This window comes from Nycticebus coucang, chromosome 3 (assembly GCF_027406575.1).
Source record: "Nycticebus coucang isolate mNycCou1 chromosome 3, mNycCou1.pri, whole genome shotgun sequence".
Lineage (NCBI taxonomy): Eukaryota > Metazoa > Chordata > Mammalia > Primates > Lorisidae > Nycticebus > Nycticebus coucang.
In genome coordinates, this window is record NC_069782.1 from 133,617,806 (window position 1) to 133,637,757 (window position 19,952).

The 19,952-nt window shown below is 41.5% G+C and overlaps 1 protein-coding gene across 1 annotated transcript in view; it reads left to right on the forward strand.

The window, feature by feature from the left end:
* Window positions 1-809: 809 nt before the first annotated feature.
* Window positions 810-19,952, forward strand: part of CFAP58 (cilia and flagella associated protein 58) — a 124,226-nt gene continuing 105,083 nt past the window's right edge. Inside the window, exons 1-5 of the mRNA XM_053583513.1 lie at window positions 810-818; window positions 12,583-12,864; window positions 15,210-15,358; window positions 18,112-18,268; window positions 19,090-19,284. Of these exons, the coding sequence (XP_053439488.1) occupies window positions 810-818; window positions 12,583-12,864; window positions 15,210-15,358; window positions 18,112-18,268; window positions 19,090-19,284 (792 nt within the window). The remainder of the gene's footprint in view (window positions 819-12,582; window positions 12,865-15,209; window positions 15,359-18,111; window positions 18,269-19,089; window positions 19,285-19,952) is intronic.

Below are 19,952 nucleotides of genomic sequence, written 5' to 3' on the forward strand. Positions count from 1 at the left end.
TCATGCAGAAGAGACAAGGGAGCAGCAGAGGATGGGACCAGGCTGGCTTCATGGGCTTGAGACTCTTACTTGCACAAGAGAAGGAGAAGAAATGATCTTGCTAGGGTAGCCCCAGAGGAAAGGGAGATTTCTGCGATGTGGCTGTACATAAATTTTTCCAGGTGCCTTAAGCTCTGCACCGTTCTTCTCACCCCTATGACTGAGGGTTTTGAAGGCGCGGTCTGTGTTTGCTCTTAAGTTTCTCCTGTTTGTCTTGCACACAGTGGCAGCTTTACGGGGTTGAGACGACTGGAACTGAGATTATTCCTCACTGTCACGGAGGGCAGAGAGTAGCTACGAGCCCTGCCCTCAGCTGGAACCCTCTGGTCCATATTTCCTTCTAGGCGTTCGTCCTTGGTTCCCCATTATTGACTCCCTGGTGTCCCCCACCGCCCTTTCTGCGTTGCCTCTTCCCAGCGTTGCTAACTTAGGCCCCACCTTGGGACTCCGCCCAGCCCTCAGAGACACCGCCTCTAATTTCTCTGATCCCGTCCCATCCAGGGTATATTTGCATATTTCTTTGTGGAGTACCGCCCAAGCGCGACCGCAGAAGCTCCTCCCCTTCCGAACTTCTGTGCACTCCCCTAGAGGGCGTGGCGGTTGCCAGGCGACAGAGGACGCGTTGAGCGCTGGGTTTCAGCCCCCAGCGGGCGACAGAGAGAACTCGTCGCCCTTTTAGACGTGGGGGTAGTGCACTCCCCCTTCCCGACTCCGCCCGGTTTCTGCGATCTCCATAGCAGCCTCTGAGGCCGCCCGCGGAGAGCGTCGAGATGGCCGAGGTCAGGAGTCAGCGCCCCTCTCTGTCGTTTCTCGCCTAAGCCCTTCCCATTCGTCCCTCCCCTACTATCGACTGTCACATACACTGACTCCAGTCGTCCCTCCATCAACATCCTATCCCCACCTGCACCTGCACTCTCTCACCTTTCTCCATTGGCCTGGCCCATTATCTCCCGTGCCTCCTTCAATAGGGTGGGCACCCGCCCCATTCATTGGCGCTGTGCTAAGCGAGGTAGGCTATCCATGAGTTTCCAGATGCACACGTGGCATGCATCCACCTCTAGATTTTAGGCCATGAGGTGATACCGTAAGAGAAATTCATACAGAAATATCAGAGATGCCTCTTGCCTGATTGGGGAAACCTGCACAAAGGCTCCGTAGATACCCACCCGCACCCCTGTTCACTGACTCTTGTCCACTTGTCACACCCTGATTCCCTAACATGGACGCCTGCTGTCTAACTTCTCATTAAGGCTTGCCAGCCTGTCACCACTGCCCTGTGAGGTCACTGACCTCTGTGTGAAAATACTGCAGCCTCCCTTCAGCCCTCCTATTATAGTACATGCCATCTACAGCTGCCACCATAAGAGGTCATTTCTGCAACCCTTCAGTGACTCCCTGCCTATCCATTAACCCCCTTATTTATAACCTTAACAACCCTGGGTCCCCATCATTACTTGCCATTCACAGTCTCCATCTCCTGGCCCAAATCCTTCTGCCCAGTCAAAGCCCTCCTCCCCTTCCCCATTCCATAGTCAGTCCTGGCCAGGACCAGCTATGTGATTTGTGATTTGTGAGGCCCAGTGCAAAATGAAAACACAAAGCATCTCTAAAAATTATTAAGCATTTTAAGACAGGACAGCAGAGCACTCAACCAAGGGTGGGGTCCTTGGGAGCAACTGAGTAGGTCTTGTGCTCATGAAGCCAGTCCAGGTCCTGTTTTTTCTCAGCACCACCATGCCCCCATTCTAGCTGCTACCTTGTCTTTTCTGCACCATTCACATACCCTCATTACATTTCCTCCACCTCTACTCTCCCTTTATAAGTCCTTCCTGTGGTCAGCAGTTCTTTCTTTTTCTTATCATAGAGATCTTTCCAAATCCCCGTCTTTCTCACTCACTGGGCTCCATCTTCCCGTCTCTCTCAAACATCCACAGTGCTGTGGCCCCATCACTTCTGGTTACCCATGCTCATTCAGATATCTTTTTTTCCCATTCCTCTTTTGTGCCTTCTAATTCCTTCTTTTTCCAATTATTGCTTTGGAGTTTTTCCTCCTGTTCTCCCGCACTAATTATCTTGATTTGTTTCATTCTTCTTTTTCCATACATAAACTCCAGATACCAACACTATGAATTAATGATTCCCCATTTCCCTTTAATTATCTCTTCTCATTTCTTCCTTTCTGGTACTTTTCTTCCCACTTATCTTAGCCAACTTTTCCTTGCTTCTGCTTTCACAAGCTCTTTTTCTTTTTTAAATTTTTGTTGCAGTTTGGCTGGGGCTGGGTTCAAACTCGCCACCCTTGGTATATGGGGCCGGCGCCCTACTCACTGAGCCAGAGCTGCTGCCCACGATTCCCTTTTTCTACCCTGGCCTTGTCTTATACTGCAGCTCTCTTTCCCTTTTTCGTTTCCGTCTCTCCACTAATGGGTATTCTCAGTACCTGAGATAGTGGTGCATAGCAAACACCTAATGGATAGGTGATGAATGTAAGCATGCCTTAGTTCTCTGACCAGTTCGTGTCCATACAAGCTTTTAGCACAGATCTCATTCTATGCTGTAACAGTGTAGATACCAAGTATTTATTTGTCACAGTCAAGAGATTATTTTTGCTTTGCTTTCACCATTCAATGACATTATGAACAAATCTCTTTTGTTCATAAATGTTTCTTTCAAACTTTACTTTCTTTGGTGGTGTTGCATTTCTGTGCTAAAAGCCAGGTATACAGGGAAAACCTAGTCTGCAAACAAATCATTAGGCTGGTGATCAAGTGTTGACATTAATACCATTTACAGGGATGGAACCGAGAACATTATTGTGATAAATTGTTGTGTGTGCTTATGTTTAGCATCAACAAGGGAGAAGCACAGAACAGCAGCAGCATATCCATATTTCCTTAATAGGATTTTTTCCTTCTTTGTGGAATTACTACATTGTGGTCTTTCCAATAATCTGCTTTTCGTCAGGAAGAAAAAACCTCTGTGGCATTTAAAATTAGTACTAAAGTTACTATACAAAATGTTAAAGACAGGCTTGTGACTCTACATCTATTTTTATCTCCAAAGATTGTGTTTTTCTTGTGTGTCATCTTTAGAGATTTAATTAATAGTATGAGTGTTTTTGAAAACCAAAAAAATGTAGACTTTCTCCATAGTGGGCAAGATAGGCTTGTGAAAATGGGAGGTCTAAGCTAGACTACTGACTTAAAGTCTTCAGGGTGATTTGGAATTTTACTTTATTATTGGGAATAGAAATCATCTTAGTTGGTTTTTAAAATTAGCAACAGAGTGTTTATGCTAAAGATGTTTTTAGTGTAGAATATCAAAGCATATGTTGTAAACATAAATAAGGCTTTGCAGATCTCTTCAGTCCTTAGAATATCATTCAGGGCCTCCACAGTCTATCTCTTACTCCCTAGCTAGTCTTCTTCCAACTCTCTGTCAAATATCTTGTTCTTCACCAGCTGGGATGCTTTCTTGGTCCTGAGTATTTGCTCAAGCTTTTCTCTCTACTGGGAATGCCATTTTTCTTCATACTCACCTGTGAAAAAATTCTATTCTTTCTTCTGGCCCCATTCAAATGCCATTTGCTTTATGAAATTTGTTTTATTCTTTTTTTATTATTAAATCATAGCTGTGTACATTAATGTGATCATGGGGCACCATACACTGGTTTTATAGACCGTTTGACACATTTTCATCACACTGGTTAACATAGCCTTCCTGGCATTTTCTTAGTTATTGTGTTAAGACATTTATGTTCTACATTTACTAAGTTTCACATATACCCTTGTAAGATGCACTGCAGTTGTAATTCCACCAATCACCCTCCCTCCACTCACCTCCCCCCTCCCTCCCCTCCCTTTCCCCCTTTCCCCTATTCTTAGATTATAACTGGGTTATAGCTTTCATGTAAAAGCCATAAATTAGTTTCATAGTAGGGCTGAGTACATTGGATACTTTTTCGTCCATTCTTGAGATAGTTTACTTAGGAGAATATGTTCCAGCTCCATCCACGTAAACATGAAAGAGGTAAAGTCTCCATTTTTCTTTAAGGCTGCATAATATTCCATGGTGTACATATACCACAATTTATTAATCCATTCATGGATCGATGGGCACTTGGGCTTTTTCCATGACTTAGCAATTACGAATTGGGCTGCAGTAAACATTCTGGTACAAATATCTTTGTTATGATATGATTTTTGGTCTTCTGGGTATATGCCTAGTAGAGGAATTATAGGATTGAATGGCAGATCTATTTTTAGATCTCTAAGTGTTCTCCAAACATCTTTCCAAAAGAAACGTATTAATTTGCATTCCCACCAGCAGTGTAGAAATGTTCCCTTTTCTCCACATCCACGCCAACATCTTTGGTTTTGGGATTTTGTGATATGGGCTAATCTTACTGGAGTTAGATGGTATCTCAAAGTAGTTTTGATTTGCATTTCTCTGATGATTAAAGATGATGAGCATTTTTTCATGTCTGTAGGCTGTGTGCCTGTCTTCTTCACAGAAGTTTCTCTTCAAGTCCCTTGCCCAGCCTGCGATGGGATCACTTGTTCTTTTCTTGCTTATACGTTTGAGTTCTCTGTGGATTCTGGTTATTAAAACTTTGTCAGAGACATACCCTGAAAATATCTTCTCCCATTCTGAGGGCTGTTTGCTTGCTTTCCTTACTGTGTTCTTGGCTGTGCAGAAGCTTTTTAGTTTGATCAGTTCCCAGTAGTGTATTTTTGAAGCTGCTTCAATTGCCTAGGGGGTCCTCCTCATAAAATACTCGCCCAGACCAATTTCTTCAAGGGTTTTCCCTGCACTCTCTTCTAGTATTTTTATAGTTTCATGTCTTAAGTTTAAATCTTTAATCCAGTGAGAGTCTATCTTAGTTAATGATGAAAGGTGCAGGTCCAGTTGCAGTCTTCTGCAGGTTGCCAGCCAGTTGGGTGCATAAATATGAATAATTGAAATCTCATCATATCACCATTTGTTAAATAGGGAATCTTTTCCCCACTGAATGTTTTTAATTGGCTAATCAAAGATCAAATAATGGTAAATAGCTGGATTCATCTCTTGGTTCTCTATTCTGTTCCAGACATCTACCTCTCTGTTTTTGTGCCAGTACCATGCTGTTTTGATCACTATTGATTTATAGTATAGTCTGAGGTCCGGTAGCGTGATTCCTCCTGCTTTGTTTTTATTTCTGAGTAATGTCTTGGCTATTCGAGGTTTTTTCTGATTCCATATAAAACGAAGTATTTTTTCAAGATCTTTAAAGTATGACAGTGGAGCTTTAATAGGGATTGCATTAAAATTGTATATTGCTTTGGGTAGTATGGACATTTTAACAATGTTGATTCTTCCCAGCCATGAGCATGGTATGTTTTTCCATTTGTTAACATTTTCAGCTATTTCTTTTCTTAGAGTTTCATAGTTCTCTTTATAGAGATCTTTCACGTCCTTTGTTAGATAAACTCCCAAATATTTCATCTTCTTTGGCACTACTGTGAATGGAATGGAGTCCTTAACTGTTTTTTCAGCTTGACTATTGTTGGTGTATATAAAGGCCACTGATTTATGAATGTTGATTTTGTAACCTGAGACGCTGCTGTATTCCTTGATCACTTCTAAGAGTTTTGTAGTAGAATCCCTGGTGTTTTTCAGATACACAATCATATCATCTGTGATGAAAGTTTGATCTCTTCTGACCCTGTATGGATACCCTTGATCGCCTTTTCTTCCCTAATTGCAGTGGCTAAAACTTCCATTACAATGTTAAAGAGTGGTGGAGACAATGGGCAGCCTTGTCTGGTTCCTGATCTGAGTGGAAATGATTTCAATTTAACTCCATTCAATATGATATTGGCTGTGGGTTTGCTGTAGATGGCCTCTATCAGTTTAAGAAATGTCCTTTCTATACCAATTTTCTTAAGTGTTCTGATCATGAAGGGATGCTGGATATTATCGAAAGCTTTTTCTGCATTAATTGAAAGAATCATATGGTCTTTGTTTTTTAATTTGTTTATGTGCTGAATTATACTTATAGATTTATGTATATTGAACCAGCCTTGAGACCCTGGGATAAAACCGACTTGGTCATGATGTATAATTTGTTTGATGTGCTGTTGGATTCTGTTTGTTACGATCTTGTTGAATATTTTTGCATCTGTATTCATTAGTGATATTGGTCTATAATTTTCTTTTCATGTTGGGTCTTTTCTTGGTTTGGGGATCAAGGTGATGTTTGCTTCATAGAACGTGTTGGGTTGTCTTCCTTCTTTTTCTACATTTTGGAACATGTTGAGTAATATAGGTACTAGTTCCTCTTTAAAGGTTTGGTAGAATTATGATGTGAAGCCATCTTGTCCCGGGCTTTTTCTTTTTGGGGAGGTTTTGTATGGTTGATGCTATTACCGAACTTGATATGGGCCTGTTCAAGATTTCCACTTCATTCTGGCTAAGTCTTGGAAGGTGACATGCTTCCAAGTATTGGTCAATTTCCTTCAGATTTTTCTACTTCTGAGAATAAAGTTTCTTGTAATATTCATTAAGGATTTTTTGAATTTCTGAGGAGTCTATTGTTATTTCGTCTTTGTCATTTCTGATCGATGAGATTGTAGATTTTACCCTTTTTTTCCTGGTTAGGTTAGCCAAAGGTTTATCTATTTTATTGACCTTTTCAAAAAACCAACTTTTTCATGTATTGATCTGTTGTATAATTCTTTTGTTTTCAATTTCATTTAATTCTGCTCTAATTTTGGTTATTTCTTTTCTTCTACTGGGTTTGGGGTTGGAATGTTCTTCCTTTTCCAGTTGCTTGAGATGTCCCATTAAGTTGTTAACTTCCTCTCTTTCCGTTCTCTTGAGGAAGGCTTTTAGTGCTATAAATTTCCCTCTTAGAACTGCCTTTGCGGGATTCCAGAGGTTCTGATAATTCATGTCTTCATTGTCATTTTGTTCCAAAAATTTGGCAGTTTCCTTCTTAATCTCATCTCTGACCCAGCTATCATTCAGCATAAGGTTATTTAACTTCCATGTTTTTGTATGAGTATGCAGATTCCTATTGTTACTGAGTTCAACTTTTATTCCATGGTGGTCTGAGAAGATGCAAGGAATAATTGCTATTCAGTTAAATTTACTGAGGTTAGACTTGTGACCTAAGATGTGATCGATTTTGGAGAGTTCCGTGGGCTGATGAGAAGTATGTGTATTCAGTTTTGTTGGGATGAAATGTTCTGTAGATGTCTGCTAAATCCAAATGTTGGATGGTTAGGTTTAAATCTAAGATCTCTTTGCTCAGCTTCTTGTTGGAGGATCGATCCAACACTGCCAAAGGAGTGTTGAAATCTCCGACGATTATGGAGCGGGAGGAAATCAAGTTGCTCATGTCTGTTAGAGTTTCTCTTATTAATTGTGGTGCATTCTGATTGGGTGCATAAATATGAATAATCGAAATGTCATCATATTGAGTATTACCCTTAACAAATATGAAGTGACCATTCTTGTCCTTCCTTACTTTTGTTGGTTTAAAGCCTATTGTGTCTGCAAATAGAATTGCAACAGCTGCTTTTTTCTGATTACCATTTGCCTGTAATATGGATGACTATCCTTTCACCCTGAGTCTATTTTTATCTTTTAAGGTAAGATGTGACTCTTGTATGCAGCAAATATCTGGCCTGAGTTTTTGTATCCAGTCAGCTAACCTGTGCCTCTTTAGAGGACAGTTTAAGCCGTTCACATTAATGAAGAATATTGATAAGTCTGGTAAAGTTTTGGGTAATGAGCTTTTTGAAAGTCCAGTGGACATTTTTAATCCTTTCACCGCTGTGGAAGTTGGAGTTTGATAAAAAGTTTCTGAGTGAGTTTACTTTTGTGGTAGAGGATTGGGCTGGTCATTATAGAGGATAGCTCTGAGAATATCCTGAAGAGCTGGTTTGGTTATGGCAAATTTCTCCCACATATGAATGTCATTAAAGTATTTAATTTCTCCATCATAAAAGAAACTCAGTTTAGCTGGATACAGGATCCGGGGTTGAAAGTTATTTTGCTTTAGGAGATTAAAAGTCAATGACCACCCTCTTCTGGCTTGAAAAGTTTCAGCAGAGATATCTGCAGTCATTCTAATATTCTTCCCTTTGTAGGTCATAGATTTCTTACGTCTGGCAGCTTTCAGCATTTTCTCCTTCATATTAACATTAGTGAAGTTAATTATGATATGTCTGGGGGATGTCTTATTCAGATTGAGTCATGCTGGGGTTCTTTAACTGTCTGCTATCTGAATTGTAGAATCTCTTGGCATGTCTGGAAAATTCTCTTTCATAATTTCACAGAGAAGGGCTTCTGTGCCTTGTGAGGCCACTTCATCACTTTCAGGGATTCCAATGTGGTGGATATTACCCTTCTTCAAATTATCCCAGAGCTCTCTGAGAGAATGATCCATTTTTGCTCTCCATTTCTCTTTCTCTTTGAGAGTTTGGGAGTGTTCAAAAGCTTTGTCTTCAATGTCAAAAATCCTTTCTTCTGCTTGCTCCAGTCTGTTACTGAGGACTTCTATTGTATTTTTTACATCTTTGAGGGCTGCAAATTCTTGCTTCAGTGCATCAAAATCTTTGGTGGTTTTGTCTTTAAATTCATTAAATTCTTGAGACAACTTTTGAATTTCTCCTCCAAGTTCTAATTCCAACTTTTGGTTCTTTTTTTTTTTTTTTTGTAGAGACAGAGTCTCACTATACCGCCCTCGGGTAGAGTGCCATGGTGTCACATGGCTCACAGCAACCTCTAACTCTTGGGCTTACTCGATTCTCTTGCCTCAGCCTCCAGAGCAGCTGGGACCACCGGTGCCCGCCACAATGCCCGGCTATTTTTTTTTTTGTTGTTGTTGTTGCAGTTTGGCCGGGGCTGGGTTTGAACCCGCCACCCTCGGCATATGGGGCCGGCACCCTACTCACTGAGCCACAGGCACCGCCCCTAATTCCAACTTTTGAATTGCTCCTCAAATTTCTAATTCCAAATTTTATGCCATTCTATCAATCTTATTTGCAATCCAAATTCTGAATTTGATTTCTGACATCTCAGCCAGCTGTTTATGAATGGGTCTTCAGTTACATCTGCCATATCTTTCCTTCGGGGGTGGGGGGGAGGCTGATCTATTCTGGTTATTTATGTTACCAGATTTTTTCTGCTGATGCCGCCCTATGATTATTTTACACTGTTTGACTTTTCCCCTGGAGCTTTGTCGAGGACCCGTACAGTGCTACGGCCTGAGAAACTGGGGACCTGTTTGGTGCAGTGGGGCTATGTGGCTCTGTCTTGTTTTCAGCTGGTCTCCGTCTGACCCTGGTGAAACAGTTACTCTGGGTTGAAGTCTTAGCTGTGGAGAAATAACGGCAATTAAGTCACCCCGCCCCCCACAGGCAACAATTGGAAAAGGAAAATCAAACGTTCCTATAACCACCCAGGGCACCACTTGAATAGTCCTTGGGTGATTGGGTCTGTTCAAAAGCTCTAAATCAATTGTCTCAGTCAGCACCTGTCTCAGGTGGGAGAGTTTAAAACGTCTCTGGCAACTGGATTGCAGGGGTCTGCTGACAACTCAAATATGACTTGCACCATAGAGATTTGCAGTGCTCTGTGAAGTCAGGAGGTCCCACCCAGTAAATAGATTAGTCTGGGAAGGTTGATGCTTCCTTTCCCACCTTGTACCTCTGTCACACCCAGTCATCGATAGCCCCACAGGGCTGTGACCCAGTTGCCTCCAGTGAGCAGATACTCTAGGGGGTGCACCTGCCTGAATCACAAGGAAATCTATATCTGCTCAGCCAGGCCACTGCTCTCTGCCTCTATCCAGCAGGGGGACGTGAAGTCTGACAACCTTGGGCACTTGATGGAGGCTGGGGGGTGTTTACTCAGTTCTAGCCCCACCCCTGATGATGTTACTGACAGAATAGAACAACTTTGCGGGAATTTGTTTCTGTCCCTGCTAAATTCCCCTGCATAAGAGAAGCTGTTTTGAGTTCTCAGAACCTGTGCCTCAGGCTCTGTCTTTGCTCCTACAGAATTGTATTCGCAGCACAGTTAGGTGTCAGTTCTAGCCTCTTACCTTCCTTTGTTTATAGGCTGACGATCCTTTGAGGGGCAGGTGCAGCTTAGGCTCAGTAAAGCAGTCCTCTGGGTCAGCCCTGCCCTGGGAATTTCCCGGCTCTGCGTGTACGTTTTCTAGTCCCTGCGCTCCACCCAGGCCGGTACCGCCTCAGGCGAACTCTTTACTCACGGGGCCTGTGTTTCAGTCCCAGATCTGTACCTTGGTGATTGCCACCTGAGAAGATGCCTGTCCTCCTCTGGTTGCCCAGGGAGACAGGGGGTGTGGCTTTGGAATATCCAGGGTGAGCCCTATTGTTGCCAAAAACGGCTGCTGCTCTGCACCTTGGGGCACCCTTTCAGCTGACCATCCTCTCCTCACTCCCGTGCTGCAGTCAGCACTGACCAGCTGCAGTCTAGACCCTGTCCACACCCCTTGAGAAATCACCCACGAATATGGACTCCTGGGAGACAGGCCTCTAGACCTCAGAGTGAGAGTGGAGGGGAGTGCTGGGAGCTCTGAATTGCAGGTAGAGGATATATACCATTTTATAAAGTTTTATGCCTGGCAGGAGAATGCCGTGGCACTCTAGTAGGGGAGGTAGGTCCAGTTTTTAGAGGGTCTCTCCCCTGGAGTGTAGTGGGAGGACCTTTGAACTCTGCTCTTTTGTTTGTGGGGCACTCTGAGCCATTTTCATGGGGGAAGGGACTCCTGTCCGCTTGGTGGTGGATTTTGTACCTTTTGTTTGTATCCTTGGGGTCGCAGCTTGCCTCAGCAGGGTTGATATGTGTTATTCAACCTTTTCTCTTGGTGCAGCTCTAGTCCACCAGGTTACTTGCTAAATTTCTGTCTTTTCACTCTCCTTCTGGATGGGAGCCTCTGTGGAAAGCTGGCTTCAGTCACGAAATTTGTTTTATTCTTGCTGCTTGGAGTAATTCCCTCATGCTATGGGTTTATATGGAACTTTGAGTTTAGTTTATGGCAGTACCAAATTGTATATTTTCATTATCTGCATATATACTCCACCAGCAATTAAAGTATAAATTCCATATGGGTGGGCTGTGATTCCTTGGTATCTCCTGTAGGTTCCATCACAGAATTTATATATAGCAGATGTTCAGAACAAACTTGCTCAATGAATGAAAAAATATATTAACCACACCTATTCTTTTTTGTTATTGTGTTTTACCTAACAAGAAGTAGGTGTATTTGTTTGCTATTGCAGCCATAACAAACTACCACCAACTGTGTGGCTTAAACAGCAGAAATTTACTGTTTCACAGTTCTGAGGCTAGGAGCCTAAAACCAAGGTGTTGGCAGGGTCATTCTCCCTCCAAGAGTCTAATTCTTTTTTGCCTCTTCCTTAGCTACTGGTAGTGGCTGCCGATCCTTAGCTTTTCTTGGATTGCTGCTGTATCAGTCCAATCTCTGCCTCCATCTTCATGTTCTCCCTGTGTGCATGTCTGTCTGTGTACAGAATTTTCCTTTTTATAAGGATACCAGACATATTGGATTGGTGCCCACTTTAGCATGACCTCCTCTTAACTAATTATATATGCAATGACTCTATTTCCAAATGAGGTCAGATTCATAGGGTTAGGACTGCTGCAGACCTTTTTGGGGGATATAGTTTAATTTATAGCCATAGGGAAAGAAAAGTCCCAATATAACTAACTCCTGGATTCTTATATAAGTCACAGTGCCAGACTTGCTTGAATTACATTTATATGTCTGGAATTATATTTTCGACTAATTTGTTGCCCAGCTAATCATGGAATGCAAATGTGGAAAAGGCCCATGAGAATTGCATAGGGGTATCTTAGTAGACTGGTAGGTGTGACCTAGCCTGATTTTTTAAAAGGATAAAAATAATGGACTCTCTTTAGGGAAAACATCCCCTATTTCAGGTGGGTTGCACTGTGAGTATATGCAATTTCATGATATCTATGCCAAAATCTCCCTATATGTGATGTAGATATACCATGGCTCTCCTCTGCAGCCCAAGAAGCAGAACCAAATGTAGAGAGATCAGGTCTGGAATAATTCAAGAGCTGTCAAAATTCATTGAGTACCTACTGTTTGCCAGGCACTTGGCCAAGTGTTTAACATCAATGCTCCCATTTAATCTAATCCTTAGCAACATCATGTGGTAGAAAATAATGTTATCCTAATGCATATATATTCTGCATATATATCTAAATACATACATATCTAATATATATGTAATGTGTATAAATATATAATGGATATGATGAATATGTGCATACATATTACATATATATATATAAAACATACGTCAGGGGTTAAATAAGGACTCTTCTCACCATATAGTTTCATTTTTCTGTCTCTCAGTGGCTTTTATTTTGCTTGTATGAAGGCCTTTCATTCAGAGATGATAGCTAGCAGTAACTCCTTGCTAGTAATGGTTGCAAATATTACAGTGTCCATTCCATTCCTATTCTTTTACACAGGAAAAGGGTGACAAACTAGCGCTGGAAGAAACTGCATATGAAGAAATTGAAAAAGATTTTCAAGAGGTTCTCAGCGAACTTTCAGGAGACAAAAGTCTGGAAAAATTTAGGATTGAATATGAGAAACTTCATGCTGTCATGAAAAAGTCTTATGACAATGAAAAACGTCTGATGGCCAAATGCAGAGAGCTAAATGCAGAGATTGTGGTTAATTCTGCGAAGGTTGCCACTGCCCTGAAGCTCTCTCAGGATGATCAGACCACCATCGCATCCCTGAAGAAGGTCAGTGATCTTCTAGAAATGGAACAAATCTATATTTAAAACAGCGTTCTTTCCTTATATTGACGGCTCCAGGCTGCTAGTAAATGAGTTGTTAGGTAAAAATTTACCACTTATACTATATCTATTAAGCCTAAGGAATAATGTTCATTTAAAAAAGTAATTAGCCTGGGTGAATTACACCATGCAGGAAATAATGGAGAGCCTTATTGGTTTGGTTTCTTGGAAATAACAGTTGGCTAAAAAGACTTAGAGGTAAGTAAATGTAATTTTAGGAATCTCAGTGTGTCTTGTTTGATGCAAGATGAATAATTAAGTATCTCATGATGATAGCTCACCAAAGATATTTTTGTACTTTCACTTTTCCCCCCGTTTTAGGAGAGATTGCCTTGAGAATTTCCACATAGTAAGTTTCATGACCTTTCTTCCTGGTACCTGTATGCTTTCTGCTTGGTCCTTCCAATTTCTCAAATAGGAGACCAGGGATTCAGTCAAGGGTTGTGGGGTGGGGGATATTGAGGAAACATGGCTTTGTTTTACTCTGTTTTGTTTCATCCTCAAGCGTGTTGCATTAGTTTGAAGGTAAAAAATAAATGTTCCTTGTTGATCCCAGGGTGGTAAGATATTGAAACATATTAATTAACAATTTATGATTAATTTAGAATTAAAGCCCTAGTGGGAATAAGTTTATGAATTATTTCCCTAGTTATGGGAAATAATTCATAAACTTTTTAGATAATTCCCTTATTATCATGCATTTAGATGTCACTAAATTCAAATTAATTTTCATGACCAATACAAAATATGGCTTATCTGTTTGCTTCGATACTACTCTTTTTTTAAGTATCATTTTCCCCCCTCTATTATCATATTCTTCTTCTAGTTGTTGAAAAAACAATATAAGAAAGCTTTAATTCATTTTATGATGGGAAAAACGCTTTACGTTTTAAATTTAAAAACTGGAAATAGAAGTCATGAATTGATTAAAATACAGTGTAACTGGTGAAATTGATTTAGATAAAAATTTATATTATTGCATTTTAGTTTAAATATCCTTGATTGTCTTGTCAAAAATAGTACCTATCTTTGATATATAAGAACATATCCCACAAATTCATATTCTATTTTGAATCACTAAATTATGTGCTGTTGTAACCCAAGAGTAATCACTGTCTAATGTAATAGTAAGCATTAATTTATTAAATTAAATATACACTCTTTCACCAACTTTATTCCTTGTAAATGTAAAAGTAGAATATTTTCGCCTAACTTACAGGATCTGATCTGTATAAATGATCTCCCCTTATACTTGACAAAATTTTTCAGGAAAGTGAAGTGGTGGGCTGAAACTCAAGGCTGTTGCAAGTCTTAACTGTGTTACTTGGATGGCTGATTCCTTTTAAGTATGTTTGCATTTCACAACAGTAAGGAAGCTAAAGCCCCATGAGTCATTACTGCCATTCCCTGCTATGGATTTTATTTTTTTCCCATTGTAAGATTTGATGAGAAGGCCTGGGTTTGAGTTTCTGAAAATGGGAATTACCAAGATTGTTTTGCACAATTATGTAACAGGGAAGAACAATATTGCTGTGGATTGTTCTAGAGCTCACATTGCCATCTAGGAGCTCACTTGGGTCTGGAGGGCAAAATATATTTTTATTTGCAAATATATCAATAAGGCCAATTCAATCTATCAGTTTAGGGCTTGGGTCTATGATCATTCCTTACATGATAAAACTTATTTATATATATTTTAAATCTGGACTTAGAAAACACATAAGGTTTTATTTTTAATTTTGTGCACCTTGCAAGTATGGGACCCTTGCGGCCACACTCACCTACATAAGAAAAAATGCCCTTACCATTCTCCCTCTTTAAATATACTGTTTACTCTTTTTTTTTTTTTGTAGAGACAGAGTCTCACTTTATGGCCCTCGGTAGAGTGCCGTGGCCTCACACATCTCACAGCAACCTCCAACTCCTGGGCTTAAGCGATTCTCTTGCCTCAGCCTCCTGAGTAGCTGGGACTACAGGCGCCCACCACAACACCCAGCTATTTTTTGGTTGCAGTTTGGCCGGGGCCGGGTTTGAACCCGCCACCCTCGGTATATGGGGCTGGCGCCTTATCGACTGAGCCACAGGCGCTGCCCTACTGTTTACTCTTGACTAGCTCATGTTGAACAATTCAATAAGTCAATATACATTTATGCGTAACACATGATGTATATAATATCCTATCCTCATAAATTGCTACTACACTATAGTAATGGTGTTATTCTACTTGCTAGTTTATCTTGTATCTGGAACCCAATTTGGTTTTACTCATTGATGTTCCGTGACCCATCCAGGAAATTGAAAAGGCCTGGAAGATGGTTGACTCAGCCTATGACAAGGAGCAGAAGGCAAAGGAGACCATTCTTGCCCTGAAAGAGGAAATAGTGAACCTGACCAAACTAGTTGAGCAAGGGTCTGGACTGTCGATGGATCAGGATAGCAAGTAAGTCAAAGCCTTCCCATGCATGTTGAACTTGCTTTTGCAGAGGTCTCCTTCTTCAACAGACGGCCCAGGGCTTGTTTGTCAGTGTCTTCTTGAACCTACTCTGTGATACAAAACTCTCCTTTCTTGGGTTCCCAGAGATTGTTTTCTGTCTATTGCTATTTTCTCTAATACTTCCTTTCTCCACACCCAAGAACTTCTACTTTGTGGTTATATTAAACTTCTGGCTTTATAAGCATCAGTGGGTAACTCAAAATTTGCTTCTAAAGTCACCAAACATAGGGATAATGGGAAATTGTAGCTAAATGTACCTTTATTTACAAAATATTCATAAGACAATTCTGTAAAGAGGAAGCTGACATGTCTAAAATATTTTGTAAAATTTACTAATGAATAGTTTTAAAGGTACATTTAGCTATAATTTCCCATTTTTCCTATGGTGACTTTAGGGATGACTTGCGGGACACCTTGTAGTTTCAAAACGAGTAACTATTTCAGATTTACTTCTCTCAAACTTGGGTAGAGTGAAACTGGTTGCCTTTCTGCTCAGAGTCCCAGCCCCTGCCATCTACCCCCTACAATTAGTCTCAATACCACCACCTCCCCCCCCCCCCATTCAATTTCAGAAAATAGAGCAGCTTTTCACCTGCACAACTCCTCATCCTTAAAGCTTTGTTGATTCAGGCTGCTAAGCATCACCTTTGCCTTCTTCCTGTCTCCAGTGCTGCCATCTTGGTTTGCTCCGTACTTTCTGCTAGGTTTGGCAGTAGCCTCCTAACTGGTTTCCCTGCCTGCAGGAGACATCTCCCACTTTATTTCATCATTGCTACCAGATTTATGCTTCTGAAATATATAAGCATCTATCTCCAATGTAAGCACTTCCAATTGTATCCATAACTAAAGGATAAAAGAGTCTTGAGCATGTTGGTGAAAGCCCTTCATGAATCTTCCCTGGTGAGCCTCTCCAGCCTCAGGTCCAGTCTACCATGCTGCTCATACCTCCATGCCTTTGCCCATGGTCTTTGGTGTGCCCCCAGTGCCTTTTCTTCTATCCACCCAGTGGTCAACTCCTATGCATCCTTGAGACCCATCTCAAACACCATCTTAGTTTCATCACCATCACTGTTCCAAACTCTTTTCCATCTCCAGGCAGAAAAGTCACTGTGTTCTCTGTTTCCTTGGAACCTGACACTTACCTCCAGTGTGGCACTGATCACTTCGTATTAAAATTATCTGTTGATGTGCTTCTCTAACCATTAGGTTGTGAACGCCACAAAGGAAGACGCCTTTATATTGCTTCCAGGAGTCCAGTACTGGGCAGGGCATGCAAAACATCACATCAGTTAATGAATCAGGAATGAGCATACACTTCCTGGGTATCCTTAATCAAATCTAATATTGCTGTCAATTTTTATGCCTTTTTGATGTGGCGATCCACCATTGCCAGATAGTTCTCAGTGCCAGTATTAGGGGAAGGGTATAGGAAAGACAAACAGAAAGTGTGATCCTTGCAGCGATGGACTCTATCTTCTTCTGGAAGAAGTTCTGCATATTCAGAGCAACTACTGAAGAGCATTGCAAGGGAACTGATCAGATGGGAGCCGTTTGTAATGAGTGCTGGAGGAAGGCGAACTGAAGAAGCTATTCAGCCCATAATTTTACCTCAAACAGTGTCCCCAGGTGTAGCCATCTCTCTCTTCATTGTCACCTTAGAATTTGAGGTTTTGTTTCTGGAGAAGAGTTTGAGTGCTGGTTTGAAGATTCCTTAGTAAACGTTATGTCAACATTTATATTAACTTCAAAGGTTTTGGGAAATGAACCTTGTCAAATTACTGTTTGGAGCAGTTGTTTGATGACCGTCAGCTACAAGAGTCTGCTGTGCGAGTCCTCCTCTGCTCTCCTAGCTCCAAGAGCTGTCTTGCTCCAGATTCATTCTACTGCAGAGGTCATATCAGACACTGAACTTCCACTCGCAAAGTGCTCATTCTGCAGAAAATCATGCCAAATCATAGGGAATGGTTTTTGAAATTCAGAGGTAACTGGTTTGCAATTCAAATCAATGAACATTATCACATACTCTCTAAAAACAGGCATCATGAATGATTTTCCAAATTTTGTTCTTGGGAACATTTTATCTGGGCTGAATCCCTTTGGGAGAAATGTATCTCTTTGGGTAAATTGATAGAAAATTGGTAATGCATATCATTTGCTTATGTTTATGCTTCATTCTAGACTTTATATCTATGATCGTAGCCCTCCAAGGGATACATTAAACACATAATTTTTTGAATTCACATATCTTTAGGATTAATTACAAGAGTTGACGATAGCATTATGCTCTTGTTAAGAAATTCAAATAATACAGAAGATTGGAAAGTATCATTCCCCTCTCCCAACTTTCCATCCTAAATTTCTCAGAGATAATCAGTGACCTGATTTGTATCTATTTTTCTGGGATTTTACAAAAATGCCTGTTACGCATACACACACACATTTACACTTGAATAGATAATGCTATCTTCTTAAAAATAAAAACAATCTATCATACTATGAGTATTAGCATTGGCACTTCTTTTCTGTTAACAGCTCACAAACAATTCCCATGTCAGGGCATAAAGATTTTCCTTTTTAAGACTTGAATAGTCTTAGTCACTGACCTGAAGTCTTCCCCATAAGCACAAGCTCAGAGCACGCTATGAAGGACTTCTGAACAGATGGCCATTTAGTCTGACTCTTGTGTTCTTCCTTTTTAGTATCCGAGATTTACTAAAGTTCAAAGAAGAAGTGACAAAGGAGCGAGACCAGCTCTTGTCAGAAGTGGTGAAGTTACGAGAGACCTTAGCTCAGATCACAGAACAGCAGCAAGAAATGGAGCGATCGAAAGAGGAGGCGGAGCAGACCATAACTCAGGTCAGCCCCTCCGCAGAGTGGGAGTGAAGGAATATTTGTGTGTCCTGCCCCTGGCTCTCTTTCCATCTTGTTCCTCTCTCAAATGTATCCACTTGTGTCCAAATGAAGCATCCTTGGTTCTGTTTGTTTCTATGGCTTATTCTCTAAAGACGCCTTCTCTCTCCATATTCTCTGTCTGAAAAGTCACTAAGGCAAGGACTCTCTGCCTACAATTCTGGCTCAAGAAGATGTCCCCTGTGAAGGCGAGGGGCTCCAGCATCTGGGGATGGTGCAAATAGTTACTGTGCCCTCTCCTTTATAAGAAACCCATCTAACTGAATCCTTCTGTGCAGTCTCTACGAGAAAAACATGAAGCTTCTCTGAACATGAGATGAGAAAAGTTTTTGATCGAATTTGGACATTGAGATAAACTTACAGTGTTCTGTTTAGCAAGATCCAAGATCATGCAAAACAATACTTAGGGTAGCCAGCTGCATTTCATTTGCTCCCTCCCTGTTGGTGGAGAACGGGATGAATCCTTTCTTTGTTTAGTGTCCCTAGAACTCTGAGGTGCCATATTTAGTTGATTTCACGCTACCTGTTGTGAATTTGTTGCCCACCAACAGGGTGGACATTTGGTGTGAAGGCCCTGAAAAACAATAGAGAATATTTGTGAAAAGCTTCAATTCTGGGGCTCAAGGGTATCTGTCTTCCAAGGGAAATGCCACTCTCAAATGTCTGTCCTGACAGGAACAGACCTGAGGTGGGGGAAACTTGTCTGGCTGTCACCCGCCATGGGAAGGGGGGCTTAGTTTTCTTCCCTGTCCTTTCTGCACCTGCAGTACCAACAAGAAGTCCAGCAGCGTCAGAACGAAGCTTCGCGTGAGTCTCGGAAGAAGGAAAAGCTGGAGAAAGAGCTCAAACAGATTCAAGTGGACATGGACAGCAGGCAGACGGAAATCAAGGCCTTGCAGCAGTATGTGCACAAGAGCAAGGAGGAGCTTCAGAAACTGGAGCAGCAGCTGAAGGAGCAGAGGGTGAGTCTGGTGTGAGCTGAACTGGCAGCCATTGCAAACCCCCCTGAAAAAGCAAGAAGGGCGCCTTCATGCTCAGCCCCCTTGCACATTTCACATTTTCCTGGGAGGCAGCAAACTTCCTTCCCCACTGATGCTGGCCACATAACATTTGCACTGCAGTTTGGTCTTTGAGCAGCTCTTTCAAGGTAGTTATGTCTCCTTCCCCCACCTCCCAGCTCCAACAGGCTCATTCATTTCTTTTTTTTTTTTTTTTTTGTAGAGACAGAGTCTCACTTTATGGCCCTCGGTAGAGTGCCGTGGCATCACACAGCTCACAGCAACCTCCAACTCCTGGGCTTAAGCAATTCTCTTGCCTCAGCCTCCCGAGTAGCTGGGACTACAGGTGCCTGCCACAACGCCCGGCTATTTTTTGGTTGCAGTTCAGCCGGGGCTGGGCTTGAACCCACCACCCTCGGTATATGGGGCTGGCGCCTTACCGACTGAGCCACAGGCGCCGCCCTCATTCATTTCTTTTTAACCTTTTATTGATCTATAACATATCATACAGAAAAGCTGTTGCAAGTGTACAGCTTGATGAATTTCTGCCACTTGAACCCATCTTGTCACCTGCAGCCAGCCTAAGACACAGAACATTGCCAGTTCCCCCCAGAATCCCCTGTCTCCCCTCC